We start from the raw sequence: 21480 nt of genomic DNA, 5'->3' as shown, positions 1-21480 counted from the left end.
CTATAAGTAAAGCCGTAGGAAAAGATCCTACAATTCAATGCAATACAAATAAATACGGAAGCGTACAATTGTATGAGATTTGGGTATGCTTCCACAGGAATGGCTCCTCAAAGTCATGCGAGACAATGTTTGATAATTGTCCAAATGTAGGAACAAGCGGGATCAGGTTTTCTGCTCCTTTCATGCTAGATAGAAAATAAAAAGCATTGTTCTTCTTCTCTCCATCTTTATGGAATAAATGACAATTTGTGTCATATGTCAAGACATTTCTCCGAAATACAAACATTTTCATAGCTTCTTTAATTCCCATACACGTTTGAGAATTAATTAGAATGTCAGAAGGCTTGATCATGCAAAACTTGTTAAGAGAAACTAGCATATATATACATATTTTGTTTGGGTGATATCCGTAAATCTTTTTTCTTTCTGTGGGATCTGAAGGGAGGCTATTCGAATAAATTATTTTTGAGATTTGAGAAAAAGATTGTTGAGGAGTATTAAATGCATTGTCGCCTAAACTTCGTGGGAATTTTCTTTTAAAAATCTCTCCATATTCTAACTACAAACAATCAATTGACAAACAAACAATTAATGAATATCATAATAATTAACAAGACGCAAATTGAAAAATAACAAACAATTCATTAACACCAAATCCAAATAACATTAGTGTAAAAATTGACAATACCCAAATTTATTGACAAAAGTCACAAAACACAAATTTACAAATATCCAATTCAGAAAATTTACCCAATACCCAATTCGGAATGACTTGGAGGAATCACAATTCGACACCCAAAGAATTCAAAGCTCCAACATAAGTACAAGTTTACTCTGAAATCTATATTTTATTGGTAGTAGGTTAAATTAGATTGAAGAGACCAGAGAATAAAAGAAATAAGAAACCCTATTGTATTGACCTAGGCCTAGGCTAGGTGACAGTTGAAGGGGCACGACTAAAGATCGGAGACTTGGAGTGTCATATAGCAGCAGGCTCTCACACGAAATTTCCAAATCTAGTGTCTAACTGCATAAGTCGAGCTCTGGCCTCTCAGTCGACTGTTGTTGTCTGCTACAAACGATAGTACAAAGGAAAGGCTAAGTGCTTAGACTTGGATAGTTGGATTGAAATAAATTGATTAGGGATTGGGTTACTTGGAAGTTGAGCTTGGGCAATGGGTAGATCAAATCCTTTAATCCAAACATACTCTAAGTTAATAATAATGTCACAAAAATCAATTAAAAGAAAATTTTAGTATAGAAATAAAAAAAAAATTGAAAGTCTTGTGTGTTCATATTTTCAATGTCTAAATTTATCAAAGCTTTGTTCCTGAAATTGTCATATTTGAGTGGCTTTCGGGAGTCGGTAACGAATTGAGTGGTTAATCCACGAGGGGGAGTATAATTGATGAGGAAGGAAATCATATATGAAGGAAGATTATTGGAAATTCACAAATGATGAGTCTCATATCGGATATGAGATAAGTATAAGAAAGTTAAATAGTTAATATAGATGGATAGTCTCATATAGTTGATTGTTTTTTCGTTATTTCCTTATCAAGCGAGACAGCCCAAGAAAAACAAAATCATGCAAGTTCGATTTATTCACGGGAATCGAGAAATCCAAAGAGTATAATAATATTGATGTGAGTGGGTGGGGATTTCTAACCAGATATACTAACCAAAATAAAAAAAAAAAAAAAAAACTCATGTGCATGGTTTTTGAAAAACAATGATGCATTCAAAGATTTCATAGAACAAGAAAACAAGGCCAAAGTTGGACAACTGGATGCAAATCTCAAAAAAAAAGATGATGAATACTGGTTTTTAAAAAATTTATAAATCATGGTAGTTTGGTATTCTATAATATTTAATTATTTTTTGAAATTTTTACTTATTTATTATATTGTAATACAAACATAACAGAACATCAAACCCCCACCCCAAAAAAAACTTTGAATTTAAGCTATATGTTTTTTTTTTTTTTAAAAGTAACAGCCATGTGTGTATATATATATATATATATATATATATATATATATATATATATTTTGAAAAACAATGATGCATTCGAAGAATTCATAGAACAAGAAAACAATAGGCCAGAGTTGGACAACTGGATGCTAATATATATATAATGTATAGTGGGATTGGCGCTATAAATTGAAAACCCTCTATGTATTGAATAATATACAAGCCTGGGTGTGAGGTCCTGCATTGTTGAGAGATGGCTAGAAAACTGGCATTAGGTGATTTGCTCTCTTGCTTTCTTATGGTGATGTTCATACATCTATTATCTTATACAGTCATACAGAAGCAGCAAAAGAAGGTCCTTATGATTACTATATATTTGCCGCCACATGGCCTGTAACTCATTGTAATACACAAGAGATGATTGATAAAAAAATTCATTGTCATCTGCCATTAGAGAAGCTACAAGTAAAGCCGTAGGAAAGCAGCCTACAATTCATTGCAATAAAGATAACAAAGGAAGGTTACAATTGGACGAGATTTGGTTATGCTTCCATAGGAATGGCACCGCAATGTCATGTGATGCGGGAATCCCACATCGGAAGTGAAGGGGTTCAATGTCTAGTTTATAAGTTGGGCAAACCTAACATTAGTCAACCGGTTTTCTAGTGGATAGTTAGGTCCAATCTTGTGGGCTGGGCTTGGGCCCGGGGATTTGCCCCCTGTCCATGTGGGCCTGTGTGTTCTGTTAGTGGTGTACCCACCTTCCCTTGGGCGTGTGCGTGCCTCGCTGCATCATCATGCCAGAAGGAGTTTGATAATTGTCCAAATCTTGAGGAAAGAGGGATAAAGTTTCCTACTCCTTTCATAGAGAGTGGAAAATTAAAAAAAAAATACTGTTTTTCACTTCTTCTTGTCTCTCCACCTTTATGGAATAAATGGTAATCTGTGTGTCATATGTCAAACCCTGTCTTTCGAAATAAAAACACTTTCTTTGCTTCTTTATTCTCATACATGTCTAAGAATTGCAATGTTAGAAGGCTTAAATCATGCAAAACTTCTTGAGAGAAACTAGCATATATACATACACACACATACATATACATACATATATATATATATATATATATGTGTGTATAATGGTCTTTTAATTTTCGAGATACTTATTTTGAATATATATGTCCGCAATATGCTGACAAAGTTAACAGATATGTTTAGATCCTCGACAGCTAGAGTTGTCTAAGTTTGTGAACAAGGGTACCCAAAAATAATAATAATAAAAAAAGGGAACAAGAGTCCCCCAAAAGATGTTGTTCTTACGATTGATTCTTCATCCCCGCTCGATTCCACGGCCGGAAAAGTGCTCTTCCTACTCCGGCCGGTGAAGAGACCTTATTTCAGAAGCCTTGTTGGACGTCCCAATCCACCCTTCTTCACCAACTTCTCTTTCCCGTGCTCCTCGCCATTTTTATTTTTTTCTTTCCTTCTCCCGCTTCTCCCTTACCTGCTTCTTCAATATAAGAGATGAATTTGCTTCAAGAAAATACAACCAAACTCCAATACCCTCATACAACAAGAAGAAACAGAGATAACGGTAGAGAGAGAGAGTATACTTCAAGTGATTAGAACACTAAGTTCCACAATACATCGACGAACGTAATTAGCAATAAAATTGCTCAAAAGAGCGAAATGAATACCTCCAAAAGTCTCCTCCACTAATATCCACACGGTGGTCGGATGACTTCGCTCAGTACTCGGAGCAGTTCTCCAACTCCTTCACATTTTTTGTTTGCCCAAGAAATTAGACATCCGCTTTTTTCTCGAGCTCGAAATGTAGACGGCAAAAACGAGGACATAAGATTCCGATGATAACATGGACAAAAAAACATTCTACATATGCTCAACTGCCAACTACTACGTATAGAGTATTCCAGGTCGATCGAAGACAATGTTGGATGAATTGTACTTTTGACTTGGTCAATATTGCTAATGGAGTGCCATGTAAGCAAGTACCTATAATGTCTTTTTATTAAGGGTCTGTAATGTGTTTTCCTTATCTGTCTTGGTTTGCTAAGTTAGGTCAGCTGTATGCTTGTAAGAAGCTTGCCGAGGCAAGCAAGTGTTTCCCATTTGAATGAAATACAGAGAAGAAGGTGTTTCCTGTGTGACTTCCTTCTGTTGATCTACTGATTTATTTAGCCAACAGTGGTATAAGAGCAGGTCGTGAAACAGAAATAACGAACATCTATCGTCTCTTATGCCGAGATGAGTATACGTCATCCGTAGGACATCCAAAAGGTATTGTTAGTGATCCAAAACGGCTAGATGTTCGCTCCAATAATATATTAATTTTTCGAAAAAGCTATATATCCCAATAAATTTACATCCCAGAAATATACCAGTATATGTGGCATCCTAACTGTACATGCCAGCATGGCATTAATTAAATTTTTTTTGTATTTCCCCATATGTCCTTGGCTCATTGCTTAATTTTCTCTTTTTCCTCTATCCTTTCTCTCTCTTCCCTATCTCTTCACCCTCCTCCCCGCACGCCTCACCTCACAGCCAATCATGGCCTCTTCGTCATCCGACCATGGTTTGCCCTACCACTAGTCCCAAACAAAGCACCAGGCCAGAGGGAAGCTGTCCCAACCCTCCACCGACAGCAATGGCCAAGGATTTCACCGGAAAAATCCTCCAAAGTCACTGCCCTCCCGCTTCTTCAAACGGTCGATTCGGCCACCCCCGGCGTCTCTTCTGCACGTCATTACGAGCATTGGACTCCCTTAGATGAGGAGCACCCAGCCTAGTCCTTCGTCGGCCGTAACAACTATTGGAAGTAGATGACCCATTTTTGACTCCCCGAGGTGAAGGCCTTTTTTTTTTTCTTCTTTTTAGCTATGTTGAAGGTTGCTAATTCTGGTGGCTCACAATAGTTCTTTTGGTCCTTAATGAGCTGAGTCCTTTTCTCCAATGATTTCTCCCCCTGGATTTATTCTTCAAGGTTTTAGGTTTGGATGCTGTTTTGGTGAGATTTGGGGTATAGGGCATTAGTTTTTGAGATTTTTTTCCCTTTTGGTTGCTACTTCCCTCGAGTTTGTGTTGTGAGAAAGGGGCTCTCGATTATACCAGTGTTTTTGTTTTTAGGTCCACTTGGGCTGTGTAGATTTTCATGCTAGCCTTTCAAAGTTAGCTTGTTAGTGAGTTAGTTGCCTTATATCATACTTGTGTTTTTGTTTTAAGGTTCTCTTTGTTGGGGTTTTCAGGGTCAATGTTTGGCTCTTTGGAGTGTTGGCTCTGTCTTATTGTTGGCTTTGGTAGGGTGGTTGTTCCAGTTTTGGGGCTTGTTTATGTTGGAGGCGTCTCTGCAAGGCTTTTTTCCCCTTTCATAATCAATAAATTATCTTATAGTTTTGTCCACAAAAAAAAAACCTAAGAATTTGGTATATGTATTGTTCCTGGATTCATTTATAAATTAATCTTGATTTAGGATGATAATAGTAGTGACTGTATTGATTCAGCTTGACCTGCAAAATTATAATGTAATTCCAGTCTGGGTAAATAAAAAATAATGTAATTACAATCTATGTATTCCAAAAAACAATGTAATTAATGTCTGTGTAATTAAAATAAACAATGTAGTTCCACAAAAACAATGTAATAGCAGTAAAACAATGTAATAAAAATTCCTGTAATTCAAAATAATGTAATTATAGTCTGATAATGAAATAGTGTAATTGCATGGTTTTCAAAAACAATGTAATTAATAGCGACCCGATAAAACATATCGACAATGGATCTTATTGGAAAGAGTTTTAAATGTTGATTTCGAATATGTAATTTTTTTCAAAATCTAACATGTATTTTAAGAGATAAAACGTTTTAAATTTTTGCTTATAAAAACAAAAAACAAAAAATAGTGATGTCATCAGATGATGTCAGCACATGTGGGAAAAGAAATTAGACCAAAAAATAAGGGTATTTTTGTCTAAAAAAAATAACAAATGGCATACTTTCCATGTCACATGATGATTGTCACTGCCACATAGACTGAGAGACATTTGGGATATATTTTACTGGGATATGTAGTGCTCCCGTTAATTTTTTTCTATCCAAATCAATTTGAGGCATCATACGCTTTCGGCCTAAAATTCACATGATTTTAGTCTTTTAAAAAAAAGTCTTAAAATAAATAAATAAAAGAATCTAATAGACCTAAGAGAACGTGACCGCTTATATATAGGCTTAGCTATAAACTCATATGTAATGTCTTTGTTTTGTGGTATGCTTACAAATAAATAACTTAGTGAAAAAGATGGTGCCAATATATATATAACACACATTTACATAGCTGAATGAGAATATCCAAGACGGCAAACATAGATGGTTAAGATATAATAATTTTCTCTCCTTTGGATTATAAGAAGTTCGAATTTTATATGTTGAATGAGACAAAATTGCATAGCTAGCGCCTAACAGAACTATGTCTCGGAGAAATTCAGATAAAAAAAAATCAATATACATGGGAGGATTCAGCACTATAAAAAGAAGCCTCAAGTGCATTGGCCAATATTATGAGTATTGGGTGGTGAGCTTCTGAATTGTTGAGAGATGGCTGGAAAACTGGCATTAGGTGATGTGATTTCTTTCTTTCTTGTGGTGATCATATTCATACATCTATTATCTTATACAGAAGCAGCAAAAGAAGGTCCTTATGATTACTATATATTTGCTGCCAAATGGCCTGTAACTAAATGTAATACACAAGCGCTGATTGATAAAAAAATTAAATGTCAGTGGCCAATCCTCGGAAATTTTACCATCCATGGTATTTTTCTAATGTATGAGCCTGATGATGTTGTTCCTTCTTATCTTACCAATAGTGGATGTACTAATGTCACACCCATGATGTCAGATGATATTACGGTGAGTATATATTTAATCTTATAAATTTCGTGTAAATCATATTTTAAATATTATTTTGTTTTCAATTGTGTTAGTTAAATGTTTTTCATTAACAGAGGGTGCGATTAACTTCAATTTTGGCTGATATGATGAAATATTGGCCAAACATTGTGTATTATCATGACGAAGAAGCATGTGAAAGATTCTGGAAGTATGAGTGGGAGCAACATGGAATGTGTTTTGACAAACCTAACACCCCTTTATATTTTTTTAAGACTGCATTACGTATCATAAATCAATATCATTTTCGTAACATTCTCAAAAAAGGTAAAGATTATATGATTTCTTAGCATATTACATCTTCAAATACATTATTGTGATTAACAGTGTTGTAAGTAAATATATTGTATATTTTGAAATAGGAAAAATTTATCCAGATGGTAAATGGTATAAAGGATCTGCCATTAGAGAAGCAATAAGTAAAGCCGTAGGAAAGCAGCCCACAATTCATTGCAATAAAGATAACGAAGGAAGGTTACAATTCGACGAGATTTGGTTATGCTTCCATAGGAATGGCACCGCAATGTCATGCGAGAAGGAGTTTGATAATTGTCCAAATATTGAGCAAAGAGGGATAAAGTTTCCTGGTCCTTTCATAGTGGGTGGAAAATAAATAAAAGACATAGTTCTTCGCCTCTCTCCACTTTTATGGAATAAATGGCAATCTGTGTGTGTCATATGTCAAACCATGTCTTTCGAAATAAAAACATTTTCTTAGCTTCTTTATTCTCATACATGTCTAAGAGTTGCAATGTTAGAAGGCTTAGATCATGCAAAACTTCTTAAGAGAAACTAGGATATATACATATATACACACACATATATATATATATGATGGTCTTTGAATTTTCGAGATACTTATTTTGAATATATCTCCACAATATGCTGACAAAGTTAACAGATATGTATAGATCCTCGACAGCTAGAGTTGTCTAAGTTTGTGAACAATGATACCCAAAAATAATAATAATAATTAAAAAAAAAGGGAACAAGAGTCCCCAAAAGATGTTGTTCTTACGATTGATTCTTCATCCCCGCTCGATTCCATGGCCGGAAAAGTGCTCTTCCTACTCCGGCCGGTGAAGAGACCTTATTTCAGAAGCCTTGTTCGACGTCCCAATCCACCCTTCTTCTCCAACTTCTCTTTCCCGTGCGCCTCGCCATTTTTATTTTTTTCTTTCCTTCTCCCGCCTCTCCCTTACCTGCTTCTTCAATATAAGAGATGAATTTGCTTCAAGAAAATACAACCAAACTCCAATACCCTCATACAACAAGAAGAAACAGAGATAACGGTAGAGAGAGAGAGTATACTTCAAGTGATTAGAACACTAAGTTCCACAATACATCGACGAACGTAATTAGCAATAAAATTGCTCAAAAGAGCGAAATGAATACCTCCAAAAGTCTCCTCCACTAATATCCACACGGTGGTCGGATGACTTCGCTCAGTACTCGGAGCAGTTCTCCAACTCCTTCACATTTTTTGTTTGCCCAAGAAATTAGACATCCGCTTTTTTCTCGAGCTCGAAATGTAGACGGCAAAAACGAGGACATAAGATTCCGATGATAACATGGACAAAAAAACATTCTACATATGCTCAACTGCCAACTACTACGTATAGAGTATTCCAGGTCGATCGAAGACAATGTTGGATGAATTGTACTTTTGACTTGGTCAATATTGCTAATGGAGTGCCATGTAAGCAAGTACCTATAATGTCTTTTTATTAAGGGTCTGTAATGTCTTTTCCTTATCTGTCTTGGTTTGCTAAGTTAGGTCAGCTGTATGCTTGTAAGAAGCTTGCCGAGGCAAGCAAGTGTTTCCAATTTGAATGAAATACAGAGAAGAAGGTGTTTCCTGTGTGACTTCCTTCTGTTGATCTACTGATTTATTTAGCCAACAGTGGTATAAGAGCAGGTCGTGAAACAGAAATAACGAACATCTATCGTCTCTTATACCGAGATGACTATACGTCATCCGTAGGACATCCAAAAGGTATTGTTAGTGATCCAAAACGGGTGGATGTTTGCTCCAATAATATATTAATTTTTTTCTATCCAAATCAATTTGAGGCATCATATGCTTTCGGCCTAAAATTCGCACGATTTTAGTCTTTTAAAAAAAAGTCTTAAAATAAATAAAAAAAAAGTGAACAAGAGTCTCCAAAAGATGTTGTTCTTAACGATTTATTCTTCATCCCCCGCTTGATTCCACGGCCGGACAAGAAAACAAAGTTCACAAAGGACAATTCTTCATCCCTTGTGAGTAAATTTTATTGGCCGGCTCTCGGTATCATAGCAAGACAACTCAGAATACACTGGAACGAACTTGAGAAGGACAATTTTTTTTAATTTAATTAATTATATTGTAATATACAAACATAAAGCATTTGGTTTTGATCATTCCACTGTCCGTCGAGTGAAAAGATTCCTCGCAAAAGAAAACAAAAGCTCCACTCCAGGCCAACGAAAGAGATAGATAAGTTAGGAGATTTAGGCTCAGAGCGGACAATACCTCAAAGGATTACTTAGATTGGGCTAAATTATAACATTTCTACGTGTAAATATGCTATGCTCAAAAGATACCTAAATCATTTCGCTTTATCATTCGACTGTCAACCAAGTGAAACGGTTGCTCGCTAAAGAAAACAAAAGTTCCATTCCAACCAAGGATAGAGATAGAACAAGGAATATTATCCCATACGTATCGGTTGGGTCTCCCAATCGAGTGTGATTTATAAAATCAAGTCCACCCCTTAACAAAACAACAATGCCTTTTTTTAAGCCAACATAAGTTGGAGTTTTTTTTCGTTTTGACACCCGCAAAATTTTTAATTGGGTATATAACGCCTAGTTCAAATTAATTAGTCTTTTAACACCTTGCCGCTGTTGAGACTGCTTTGTCTTTAGCGGTGCCGCTATTTTCTGCTTTAGAGTAACAGCAGCCGCCGCTGTTGCCAACAACAACTTCCTTTATTTTTAGTAAAACCGCTATTGATAACAGCGGCATGGGCAGGAAACAATGAGTTGAAAGAAATGAGCTGAAAGAATGACTCTCCACTAATCCCAAACGCCCACGGGCAGCGAAACAATGAGATGAAAGAATAAGCAAGGGTTTGACTCTTCAACCACAAAAAGAATAAATAAGTTATGCAAATAATTGACAAGAGTACTAGAGGTATATTTGCTTTGATATCAGAATTTCAAGCCTGATTACCACATGAAACCTTTTAGGAAACTAGAAGACAATACCAACTCTTTTGGGGAATAATGGTTCAGGACATTGTTTCGGGTCATCAGTATCGCCGTACTTCTGAAAGTAAATTGAACTTGATGTTGGCTTGTTTAGACCTCCAAGTAGCTGTAACAGGAACATGATAAACTAGTTGGGGATGAATGGGAACACGGACATTAAAATTCTCTATGAGCTGGAACAAAGACCAAATGTGAACCTATAACATAGTAGTTTAAAATTATTGTAAATACAATAATGCAACCCCTAAACCTAATAACAAAAAAAAATTATAGTAAAAACTTGTGCCACGTGTTGATGAGCTTCTCATGCAAGGGTTGCATGTAATGATATGGCTAATGGCTTGGCTATGAGACGTGTATGAGTTTTGTTGAAAAAGAGTGGCAACAACTCAACAATTTGCAATGACAGGTTTTACTATTGTACAGCATTTTCATGGCTTAACTTTGCGACACATTTTACAATTAACACTTGAAAATGCTTCCCTCGACATCGTTTTATAGCGCAAGCTGCGCTGAGCCTACAATTCGTTGTGATAAAGATAACAAAGGAAGGTTACAATTGAACGAGATTTGGTTATGCTTCCATACGAATGGCACCGCAAGGTCATGCGAGAAGGAGTTTGATAATTGTCCAAATCTTGAGCAAAGAGGGATAAAGTTTCCTACTCCTTTCATAGAGGGTGGAAAATAAATAAAAGAGATAGTTCTTCGCCTCTCTCCACTTTTATGGAATAAATGGCAATCTGTGTGTGTCATATATCAAACCATGTCTTTCGAAATAAAAACATTTTCTTAGCTTCTTTATTCTCATACATGTCTAAGAATTGCAATGTTAGAAGGCTTAGATCATGCAAAACTTCTTAAGAGAAACTAGCATATATACACATATACGCGCACACACATATATATATATAATGGTCTTTTAATTTTCGAGATACCTATTTTGAATATATGTCCACAATATGTTGACTAAGTCAACATATATGTATAGATCATCGACAGCTAGAGTTGTCTAAGTTTGTGAACAAGGGTACCCACAAAAAATAATAATAATAATAAAAAAGGGAACAAGAGTCCCCAAAAGATGTTGTTCTTAGGATTGATTCTTCATCCCCGCTCGATTCCACGGCCAGAAAAGTGCTCTTCCTACTCCGGTGATTCAGAAGCCTTGTTCGATGTTCCGATCCACTCTTCTTCTCCAACTTCTCTTTCCCGCGCTCCTCACCATTTTTATTTTTTTCTTTCCTTCTCCCGCCTCTCCCTTACCTGCTTCTTCAATATAAGAGATGAATTTGCTTCCAGAAAATACAACCAAACTCCAATACCCTCATACAACAAGAAGAAACAGAGATAACGGTAGAGAGAGAGAGAGTATACTTCAAGTGATTTTTATTTCACTGCATTTTTAGAAACTTCACAGAACAACAGAGGAAAAACCCTAAAAGAAACAGAAACAACCTGAAATTAATTAAATACCCTCAACAGCACATTACGACACAAGATTGAGTTCCTTAGAACTAGGGACATCAAATCTTGGTCGGCATCAAAGTCAGCGCGAGATTAGAACACTAAGTTCGACAATACATCGACGATCTTAGCAATAAAATTGTTCAAAAGAGCGAAATGAATACCTCCAAAAGTCTCCTCCACTAATATCCACACGGTGGTCGGACGACTTCGCTCAGGTCTCGGAGCAGTTCTCCAACTCCTTTACATTTTTTGTTTGCCCAAGAAATTAGACGTCCGCTTTTTTCTCTAACTCGAAATGTAGACTGCAAAAACGAGGACATAAGATTCCGATGATAACATGGACAAAAAAACATTCTACATATGCTCAACTGCCAACTGCTACGCATAGAGTATTCCAGGTGGATCGAAGACAATGTTGGATGAATTGTACTTTTGACTTGGTCAATATTGCTAATGGAGTGCCATGTAAGCAAGTACCTATAATGCCTTCCTGTATGGGATCTTGGAGTTTAGCACTCTCTGTCCCTCGTGGGTTTAATTGGAGAATCCAAAACCCAACAAATAGGTATACAGTATAAACTCCTTTCACATGTGGACTAGCTCATCCGTAGGACATCCAAAAGGTACTATTACAAGGGATCCAAAATGGATGGATGTTCGCTCCAATAATATATTAATTTTATTTTCAATCCAAATGAAATTGAGGCATCATAGGCTTTCGGCCTAAAATCCACATGATTTTATTCTTTTAAAAAAAAAGTCTTAAAATAAATAAATAAAAGAATCTAATAGACCTAAGAGAACGTGACCGCCTATATATAAGCTTAGCTATAAACTCATATGTAATGTCTTTGTTTTGTGGTATGCTTACAAATAAATAATTTAGTGAAAAAGATAGTACCAATATATATATTATATAATACACATTTACATAGCTGAATGAGAATATCCCAGGCGGCAAACATAAAAGGTTAAGATATAGTAATTTTCTCTCCTTTGGATTATAAGAAGTTCGAATTTTATATGTTGAATGAGACAAAATTGCATAGCTAGCGCCTAGCAGAACGATGTGTCCGAGAAATTCAGATAAAAAAAAAATCAATATACATGGGAGGATTCAGCACTATAAAAAGAAGCCTCAAGTGCATTGGCCAATATTATATGAGTATTGGCCGGTGGTGAGCTTCTGAATTGTTGAGAGATGGCTGGAAAACTGGCATTAGGTGATGTGATTTCTTGCTTTCTTGTGGTGATGTTTATACATCTATTATCTTATACAGAAGCAGCAAAAGAAGGTCCTTATGATTACTATATATTTGCTGCCACATGGCCTGTAACTCATTGTAATACACAAGAGATGATTGATAAAAAAATTGATTGTCATCTGCCAATCCTCGCAAATTTTACCATCCATGGTATTTTTCTAATGTATGAGCCTTATGACGTTATTCCTTCTTATCTTACCAATAGTGGATGTACTAATGTCACACCGATGATGCCAGATGATATTACGGTGAGTATATATGTAATCTTATAAATTTCGGGTAAATCATATTTTAAATATTTTTTTGTTTTCAATTGTGTTAGTTAAATGTTTTTCATTAACAGAGGGCGCGATTAACTTCAATTTTGGCTGATATGATGACATATTGGCCAAACGCTGTGCATTATCGTGACGAAAAAGCATGTGAAAGATTCTGGAAGTATGAGTGGAAGGAACATGAAATGTGTTTTGACAAACCTAACAACCCTTTACATTTTTTTAAGACTGCATTATGTATCATAAATCAATATCATTTTCGTAACATTCTCAAAAAAGGTAAAGATTATATGATTTCTTAGCATATTACATCTTCAAATACATTATTGTGATTAACAGTGTTGTAAGTAAATATATTGTATATTTTGAAATAGGAAAAATTTATCCAGATGGTAAATGGTATAAAGGATCTGCCATTAGAGAAGCAATAAGTAAAGCCGTAGGAAAGCAGCCCACAATTCATTGCAATAAAGATACCAAAGGAAGGTTACAATTGGACGAGATTTGGTTATGCTTCCATAGAAATGGCACTGCCAGGTCATGCGAGAAGGAGTTTGATAACTGTCCAAAAGTTGAGGAAAGAGGGATAAAGTTTCCTACTGCTTTCGTAGAGGGTCGAAGATAAAAAAATAAAATAAAAAAAATACTGTTCTTCACTTCTTCTCGTGTCTCCTCCTTTATGGAATAAATGGTAATCTGTGTGTCATATGTCAAACCTTGTCTTTCGAAATAAAAACACTTTCTTGGCTTCTTTATTCTAGTACATGTCTAAGAATTGCAATGTTAGAAGGCTTAAATCATGCAAAACTTCTTGAGAGAAACTAGCATATATATATATATATAGACACACACATATATATATGTATGTATGTAATGGTCTTTTAATTTTGGATATACTTATTTTGAATATATGTTCACAATACACACGAGCCACTGATTAGAGTGATAATAATTGTGTGTATTATACCCTGATGATCAAGGTTCGAATCCCCATTCCCTGTTCAAAAAAAAAAAAAAAGTTAACAGATATGTATACATCCTCGACAACTAGAGTTGTCTAAATTTATGAACAAGGGTACCCAAAAAAAAAAAATGAACAAGAGTCCCCAAAAGATGTTGTTCTTAACAATTTATTCTTCATCCTCGCTTGATTCCACGGCCGGACAAGAAAACAAAGTTCACAAAGGACAATTCTTCATCCCTTGTGAGTAAATTTTATTGGCCGGCTCTCGGTATCATAGCAAGACAACTCAGAATACACTGGAACGAACTTGAGAAGGACAATTTTTTTTATTTAATTAATTATATTGTAATATACAAACATAAAGCATTTGGTTTTGATCATTCCACTGTCTGTCGAGTGAAAAGATTCCTTGTTAAAGAAAACAAAAGCTCCACTCCAGGCCAACGAAAGAGATAGATAAGTTAGGAGATTTAGGCTCAGAGCGGACAATACCTCAAAGGATTACTTAGATTGGGCTAAATTATAACATTTCTACGTGTAAATATGCTATGCTCAAAAGATACCTAAATCATTTCGCTTTATCATTCGACTGTCAGCCAAGTGAAACGGTTGCTCGCTAAAGAAAACAAAAGTTCCATTCCAACCAAGGATAGAGATAGAACAAGGAATATTATCCCATACGTATCGGTTGGGTCTCCCAATCGAGTGTGATTTATAAAATCAAGTCCACCCCTTAACAAAACAACAATGCCTTTTTTAAAGCCAACATAAGTTGGAGTTTTTTTTTTTTTGTTTTGACATCCGTAAAATTTTTAATTGGGCATATAACGCCCAGTTCAAATTAATTAGCCTTTTAACACCTTGCCGTTGTTTCTCAACAGCGGTACCGCTGTTGAAAACAACGGCTTCTTTTATTTTTAGTAAAACCATTGTTGATAACGGCGACATGGGCAGGAAACAATGAGTTGAAAGAAATGAGCTGAAAGAATGACTCTCCACTAATCCCAAACGCCTATGGGCAGCGAAACAATGAGATGAAAGAATAAGCAAGAGTTTGACTTTTCAACCACAAAAAGAATAAATAAGTTATGCAAATAATTGACAAGAGTACTAGAGGTATATTTGCTTTGATATCAGAATATCAAGCCTGATTACCACATGAAACCTTTTAGGAAACTAGAAGATAATACCAACTCTTTTGGGGAATAATGGTTCAGGACATTGTTTCAGGTCATCATTATCCCCGTACTTCTGAAAGTAAATTGAACTTGATGTTGTCTTGTTTAGACCTGCAAGTAGCTGTAACAGGAACATGATAAACTAGTTGGGGATGAATGGGAACACGGACAGTAAAATTCTCTATGAGCTGGAACAAAGACCAAATGTGAACCTATAACAGAGTAGTTTAAAATTATTGTAAATACAATGATGCAACCCCTAAACCCAATAACAAAAAAATATTATAGTAAAAACTTGTGCCACGTGTTGATGAGCTTCTCATGCAAGGGTTGCATGTAATGATATGGCTAATGGCTTGGCTATGAGACGTGTATGAGTTTTGTTGAAAAAGAGTGGCAACAACTCAACAATTTGCAATGACAGGTTTTACTATTGTAAAGCATTTTCATGGCTTAACTTTGTGACACATTTTACAATTAACACTTGAAAATGCTTCCCTCGACATCGTTTTATAGCGCAAGCTGCGCTGAGCCTGCAATTCATTGTGATAAAGATAACAAAGGAAGGTTCCAATTGAACGAGATTTGGTTATGCTTCCATAGGAATGGCACCGCAAGGTCATGCGAGAAGGAGTTTGATAATTGTCCAAATCTTGAGCAAAGAGGGATAAAGTTTCCTACTCCTATTCCATTTATTCCATGAAGGTGCCTTCCTGTATGGGATCTTGTAGTTTAGCACTCTCTATCACTTGTGAGTTTAATTGGAGAATCCAAAACCCAACAAATAGAGTATACACTATAAAGTCCTCTCACATTGTGGACTAGCTCATCCGTAGGACATCCAAAAGGTACTATTACAAGTTATCCAAAATGGGTGGATGTTCGCTGCAATAATATATTAATTTTTTTCAATCCAAATCAATTAGAGGTATCATACGCTTTCGGCCTAAAATTTGCATGATTTTATTCCTTTTAAAAGAAAGGTCTTAAAATAAATAAATAAAAGAATCTAATAGACCTAAGAGAACGTGACCGCCTATATATATGCTTAGCTATAAACTCATATGTAAGATGGTAAATGCTGTTTACTTGTCTATAGATTCTCGTTGGGCTAGTGGATACATATCAGAAGGCTCCAAAATGGCTTTGGGTTTGTTGGAGGATAGTGGATGGTTTTAGCGTCTCAAAATTTGCTGTCAATCCAAAGAATTGATAAGAGGTAATTGTGCACCAATTTAACTTGATACGGGCAAACATAAAAGGTTAAGATATAATTTTCTGTCCTTTGGATTATAAGAAGATGGAATCTTATATGTTGAATGAGACAAAATTGCATAGCTAGCGCCTAGCAGAACGATGTGTCGGAGAAATTCAGATAAAACAAAAAATCAACATACATGGGAGGATTCAGCACTATAAAAAGAAGCCTCAAGTGCATTGGCCAATATTATAAGAGTTTGGGTGGTGAGCTTCTGAATTGTTGAGATATGGCTGGAAAACTGGCATTAGGTGATGTGATTTCTTGCTTTCTTGTGGTGATATTCATACATGTATTATCTTATACAGAAGCAGCAAAAGAAGGTCCTTATGATTACTATATATTTGCTGCCACGTGGCCCGTAACTCATCTTAATACACAAGAGATGATTGATAAAAAAATTCATTATCATAAGCCAATCCTCAAAAATTTCACCATCCATGGTATTTTTCTAATGTATGAGCCTGATGATGTTGTTCCTTCTTATCTTACCAATAGTGGATGTACTGATGTCACACCGATGATGCCAGACGATATTACGGTGAGTATATATTTAATATCTTATAAATTTCATGTAAATCATATTTTAAGTATTTTTTGTTTTCAATTGTGTTAGTTAAATGTTTTTCATTAACAGAGGGCGCGATTAACTTCAATTTTGACTGATATGATGAAATATTGGCCAAATGTTGTGTATTATCGTGACGAAGAAGCATGCGAAAGATTCTGGAAGTATGAGTGGGAGCAACATGGAATGTGTTTTGACAAACCTAAAACCTTACATTTTTTTAAGACTGCATTACGTATCATAAATCAATATAATTTTCGTAACATTCTCAAAAAAGGTAAAGATTATATGATTTCTTAGCATATTACGTCTTCAAATACATTATTGTGATTAACAGTGTTGTAAGTAATTAATATATTGTATATTTTGAAATAGAAAAAATTTATCCAGATGGTAAATGGTATGAAGGATCTGCCATTAGAGAAGCAATAAGTAAAGCCGTAGGAAAGCAGCCTACAATTCATTGTGATAAAGATAACAAAGGAAGGTTACAATTGAACGAGATTTGGTTATGCTTCCATAGGAATGGCACTGCAAGGTCATGCGAGAAGGAGTTTGATAATTGTCCAAATCTTGAGGAAAGAGGGATAAAGTTTCCTACTCCTTTCGTAGAGGGTGGAAAACAAAAATAAAAAATACTGTTCTTCACTTCTTCTCGTCTCTCCACCTTTATGGAATAAATGGTAATCTGTGTGTCATATGTCAAACCCTGTCTTTCCAAATAAAAACACTTTCTTTGCTTCTTTATTCTCATTCATGTCTAAGAATTGCAATGTTAGAAGGCTTAAATCATGCAAAACTTCTTGAGAGAAACTAGCATATATATATATACATGTATGTATGTATGTATGTATGTATGTAATGGTCTTTTGATTTTCGATATACTTATTTTGAATATATGTCCACAATACACCAGAGCCACTTGTTAGAGTGATAAGAATTGTGTGTATTACTCTGATGATCAGGGTTCGAGTCCCCTTTTCCCGTTCAAAAAAAAAAGGTAACAAATATATATACATCCTCGACAGCTAGATTTGTCTAAGTTTGTGAACAAGGGTACCAAAAAAAAAAAAAGGGAACTAGAGTCCCCAAAAGATGTTGTTCTTAACGATTTATTCTTCATCCCCGCTTGATTCCACGGCCGGACAAGAAAACAAAAGTTCACAAAGGACAATTCTTCATCCCTTGTGAGTAAATTTTGTTGGCCGGCTCTTGGTATCATAGCAAGACAACTCAGAATACACTGGAACGAACTGGATAAGGATAATTTTTTTATTTAATTAATTATATTGTAACATACAAACATAAAGCATTTGGTTTTGATCATTCCACTGTCTGTTGAGTGAAAAGATTCCTCGCTAAAGAAAACAAAAGCTCCAACTCCAAACCAACGAGAGAGATAGATAAGTTAGGAGTCTTAGGCTTAGAGCGGACAATACCTCAAAGGATTATTTAGATTGGGCCAAATTATAACATTTCTACGTGTAAAAATGCTATGCTCAAAAGATGCCTAAAGCATTTCGCTTTGATCATTCGACTGTCCGCCGAGTGAAACGGTTCCTCGCTAAAGAAAAAAAAAGTTCCACTCCAACCAAGGAAAGAGATAGAACAAGGAATATTATCCCATACGTATCGATTGGGTCTCTCAAGCGAGTGTGATTTATAAAGTCAAACTCACCCCTTAACAAAACAACAATGCCTTTTTTTAAGCCTAAGTAAGTTGGGCTTTAATCATAGTAGCTGGGTTTGCTTACTGAGTTGAACTTCGGCCAATAATAGTTGGATTTAGGAAGAACAAAGCCTTGCGGAACCTATGTATATATGGGAACTGAATAACACAAAGTGAACAATATTATTGATATATATAAAAGGTGTGAATTTATGACACCTCTACAAATGAATTGAGTCAAACATTTCTCTCAATCTTCCCACTTTCTAATGCTTCCAAACGTCAAAGGAACATGTACCGGCAAGCTCAGTAGGATTGGTTGTTGAGCAAAAGTAGTCTAGCTCTCCCCATCCAACATAAATATTTGCAATATTTTTATGCCAAAGTTAAATTGAGATGTACTAAAATTAATGCTTAGATCTAAGGTACAGAAATCACGTTGCTTTAGATCATTATCTTACAACTCAATTGAAAGAGTAAACTTGGGAGGGGAGGATATCACATCAGTTTGTTGCAAAATTATGTGGTAGTCGTGCAAAATCATTAAGCTACCCTCTTTGTTACCAGAATATTTGATTTCAATGTTAATAATTTATTCCACATCGCATTGACATAACCAAATCAAGTGACTTATAAACAAAGGTTTAATCTCTATCACACAATGAACACGTTTTTTGAGCCTAATAACCAATGACGACGAGTCAAGACGGTAAACAAACAATACTGATTTGTAATGTTTGAACTTAATTTTCTAACATTCAACAAAATCCAGTCTTTTAAGAACACGAAAGTAATCCAAATAAAAGTATTGCTAAATTTTATTGAATAAAATTGCTGAAAAAGTAAATAACATAAATCTGAAAATTTCCTAAGAAACTATCTACCCTGACCCAGTTGGACAAAACGTGATCAAGTAATCCGACCCGGAACAAGTACAAGTACTCGTAGCATCATCGTAAGCATAACTATACGCCGTGGGACACGCAATCTTGAACATCACCGAGTACTGACTCGGCGAGCAAGTCTGAGGAGTTGCGTGATCGCCGGTGCAACAAAACTCCGGCGCGTTAAACGCTGCACACGCGCTCTTGCACGCGACAACGGAACCCGAATCCATAATCTTCAACTCTTCGGGGCAGTTCCCATTCAGATCCGCCACACAACCCGCGTATTGACAATCACCCGACCCGCCTAAAGCCTTAACCCCCACTCCGACATTATAGCCGTCGACGAGGCTAACGTCGTAGAAATCCTTCTCGTTTTGGTTGGTTCCGAGAGTGAATTCAGCGAGACTGGCTGGTGGGATACCTCCGCCGTTGCACTTTAGGAATCCGCCGCAGTCTCCGGTAACGCACTTGCCAGTACCGGATGCATCGAAGTTGCAACCGGTTCGTGCCCAGAATCGACCAGACCAGCCGGGTGGGGCAATGAATTGGAGCTGTGAACCGGGTGGTAACACAAAACCGCCGTCACCCAAAGCGCCGAGACCGTTGCCGGAGAGTGTTGCCGGCCAGATTGTGTAACTGCATTGGTTCTGAAGAGTGAACATCGTGGCATTGATCACAGTACCTGCAATTTGTCACAACACATGACCCATTAACAGAAATAATTTAAGATTATAAAAACTTTGTCAGCATTGAAAGTAATTAATTGTAAGCATGTTGAAGATTAACTGAGGTTGTACCCAGGGAGAGGAGAAGCAGGAGAAGACAAAGCCTGGAATTAAACGCCATAGATGGACAGTGATTTGATAGTAGTTTATGGGAGTCAAGAGTGGTTAACTGCACAAATTGTGATGAAAATTGTTGTATTTATATGGGTTGCCTCCATTGCTTTATTGCACATAGAAAGTTCCTATCTTTTCGTGAGCACTAACTAAATTTTAGGTCCTCTTTGGAAGAAGTCAGTTGTTAATTTTTTTTTTATTTCCTTCACATATTGCATGTATTAATATTCCTTCCCACACATGCACAAGCCCATGAATCCATCAAGGATTTGACTAATAGAAACTAAGTTTAGTTTCCATGTGAAGAGACTATTAATATGGCAAATCCTTATAATTTTGAAATTAGGGTTGGGGTCGGTTTTACCCGTCAACCAACCAATGAACAGGTCAGGAATTTGAAATTTCCATGTTAAGAAGCTATTAATATAACAAATCCTTATATATATATATATATATATATATATATATATATATATATCATTGAAAGGGGAAGATGCTTAACGGCTCTCACAAAGGAAAAACAAAATTAGGGCAGGGGTTAAGATATTAACATTGCATGTGGGAGAGGAGTATCAAGTCACGTGAGTAGACAAAGATACAGAGAGTTTCAGGTGAGGGGTCATCTGGGTTGTGGACGTTTTGATGTGTGAAGCATCAAAGAGTGGTGAAGCAGCCCACGTGGCAAACATGATCTGGCGCAACCTCCCACTCTCTCACGTCCTCTAGCAGTTTATCATGCCCCCTCTGCACTTCCGATCAGGGCGCTACAGTAAAAATCATTGTAGTAGCTGTCACATACACTTGATCTCTTTACTAAATTCAAAAATTTTGTGTAAATCCTACAGTGATAAATAGATTGGACGTGTCTAATTTAAACTGCAGCGATTATCAAATTTAAAAAATTATATAGACTCCA

The 21480-nt window shown here is 36.0% G+C and overlaps 4 protein-coding genes across 4 annotated transcripts; 3 read left to right on the top strand and 1 right to left on the bottom strand.

The window, feature by feature from the left end:
• The first annotated feature begins 6582 nt into the window (after positions 1-6582).
• Positions 6583-7549, top strand: LOC120000746 (ribonuclease 1-like). Its single transcript, XM_038848864.1, has 3 exons — positions 6583-6897; positions 6993-7161; positions 7299-7549. The coding sequence occupies exons 1-3, from the start codon at positions 6583-6585 to the stop codon at positions 7547-7549; spliced, it is 735 nt and encodes a 244-aa protein (XP_038704792.1).
• Positions 7550-12862: 5313 nt separating this feature from the next.
• On the top strand, positions 12863-13826 carry LOC120000745 (extracellular ribonuclease LE-like). Its single transcript, XM_038848863.1, has 3 exons — positions 12863-13174; positions 13270-13388; positions 13541-13826. Exons 1-3 carry the CDS (start codon positions 12863-12865, stop codon positions 13824-13826), a joined length of 717 nt encoding a protein of 238 aa, XP_038704791.1.
• A 2588-nt stretch (positions 13827-16414) lies between these two features.
• On the top strand, positions 16415-18828 carry LOC120000744 (ribonuclease 1-like). Its single transcript, XM_038848862.1, has 5 exons — positions 16415-16493; positions 16910-17142; positions 17239-17404; positions 17545-17777; positions 18676-18828. The coding sequence occupies exons 1-5, from the start codon at positions 16415-16417 to the stop codon at positions 18826-18828; spliced, it is 864 nt and encodes a 287-aa protein (XP_038704790.1).
• An 835-nt stretch (positions 18829-19663) lies between these two features.
• Positions 19664-20674, bottom strand: LOC120000855 (pathogenesis-related thaumatin-like protein 3.5). The gene is made up of 2 exons (XM_038849014.1): positions 20523-20674; positions 19664-20407 (listed from the first exon to the last, which is right to left on the bottom strand). The coding sequence occupies exons 1-2, from the start codon at positions 20569-20571 to the stop codon at positions 19719-19721; spliced, it is 738 nt and encodes a 245-aa protein (XP_038704942.1). The 5' UTR covers positions 20572-20674; the 3' UTR covers positions 19664-19718.
• Positions 20675-21480: the final 806 nt, after the last annotated feature.

Source organism: Tripterygium wilfordii, chromosome 6, assembly GCF_013401445.1.
Source record: "Tripterygium wilfordii isolate XIE 37 chromosome 6, ASM1340144v1, whole genome shotgun sequence".
Lineage (NCBI taxonomy): Eukaryota > Viridiplantae > Streptophyta > Magnoliopsida > Celastrales > Celastraceae > Tripterygium > Tripterygium wilfordii.
The sequence above is the reverse complement of the archived record's forward strand: the minus strand, read 5'-3'. Positions and strand labels throughout refer to the sequence as shown.

Coding starts and splice junctions, on each gene's coding strand:
- LOC120000744 (XM_038848862.1), top strand. CDS start 16,415: ATGGTAAATGCTGTTTACTTGTCTATAGATTCTCGTTGGGCTAGTGGA. Junction 16,494..16,909: donor AGGCTCCAAAATGGCTTTGG/GTTTGTTGGAGG, acceptor TATCTTATACAG/AAGCAGCAAAAGAAGGTCCT. Junction 17,778..18,675: donor TAAAGTTTCCTACTCCTTTC/GTAGAGGGTGGA, acceptor TATGCTCAAAAG/ATGCCTAAAGCATTTCGCTT.
- LOC120000745 (XM_038848863.1), top strand. CDS start 12,863: ATGGCTGGAAAACTGGCATTAGGTGATGTGATTTCTTGCTTTCTTGTG. Junction 13,175..13,269: donor TGATGCCAGATGATATTACG/GTGAGTATATAT, acceptor TTTCATTAACAG/AGGGCGCGATTAACTTCAAT. Junction 13,389..13,540: donor GAGTGGAAGGAACATGAAAT/GTGTTTTGACAA, acceptor TGTGATTAACAG/TGTTGTAAGTAAATATATTG.
- LOC120000746 (XM_038848864.1), top strand. CDS start 6,583: ATGGCTGGAAAACTGGCATTAGGTGATGTGATTTCTTTCTTTCTTGTG. Junction 6,898..6,992: donor TGATGTCAGATGATATTACG/GTGAGTATATAT, acceptor TTTCATTAACAG/AGGGTGCGATTAACTTCAAT. Junction 7,162..7,298: donor TTTTTTTAAGACTGCATTAC/GTATCATAAATC, acceptor ATTTTGAAATAG/GAAAAATTTATCCAGATGGT.
- LOC120000855 (XM_038849014.1), bottom strand. CDS start 20,571: ATGGCGTTTAATTCCAGGCTTTGTCTTCTCCTGCTTCTCCTCTCCCTG. Junction 20,408..20,522: donor CCTGCTTCTCCTCTCCCTGG/GTACAACCTCAG, acceptor GACAAATTGCAG/GTACTGTGATCAATGCCACG.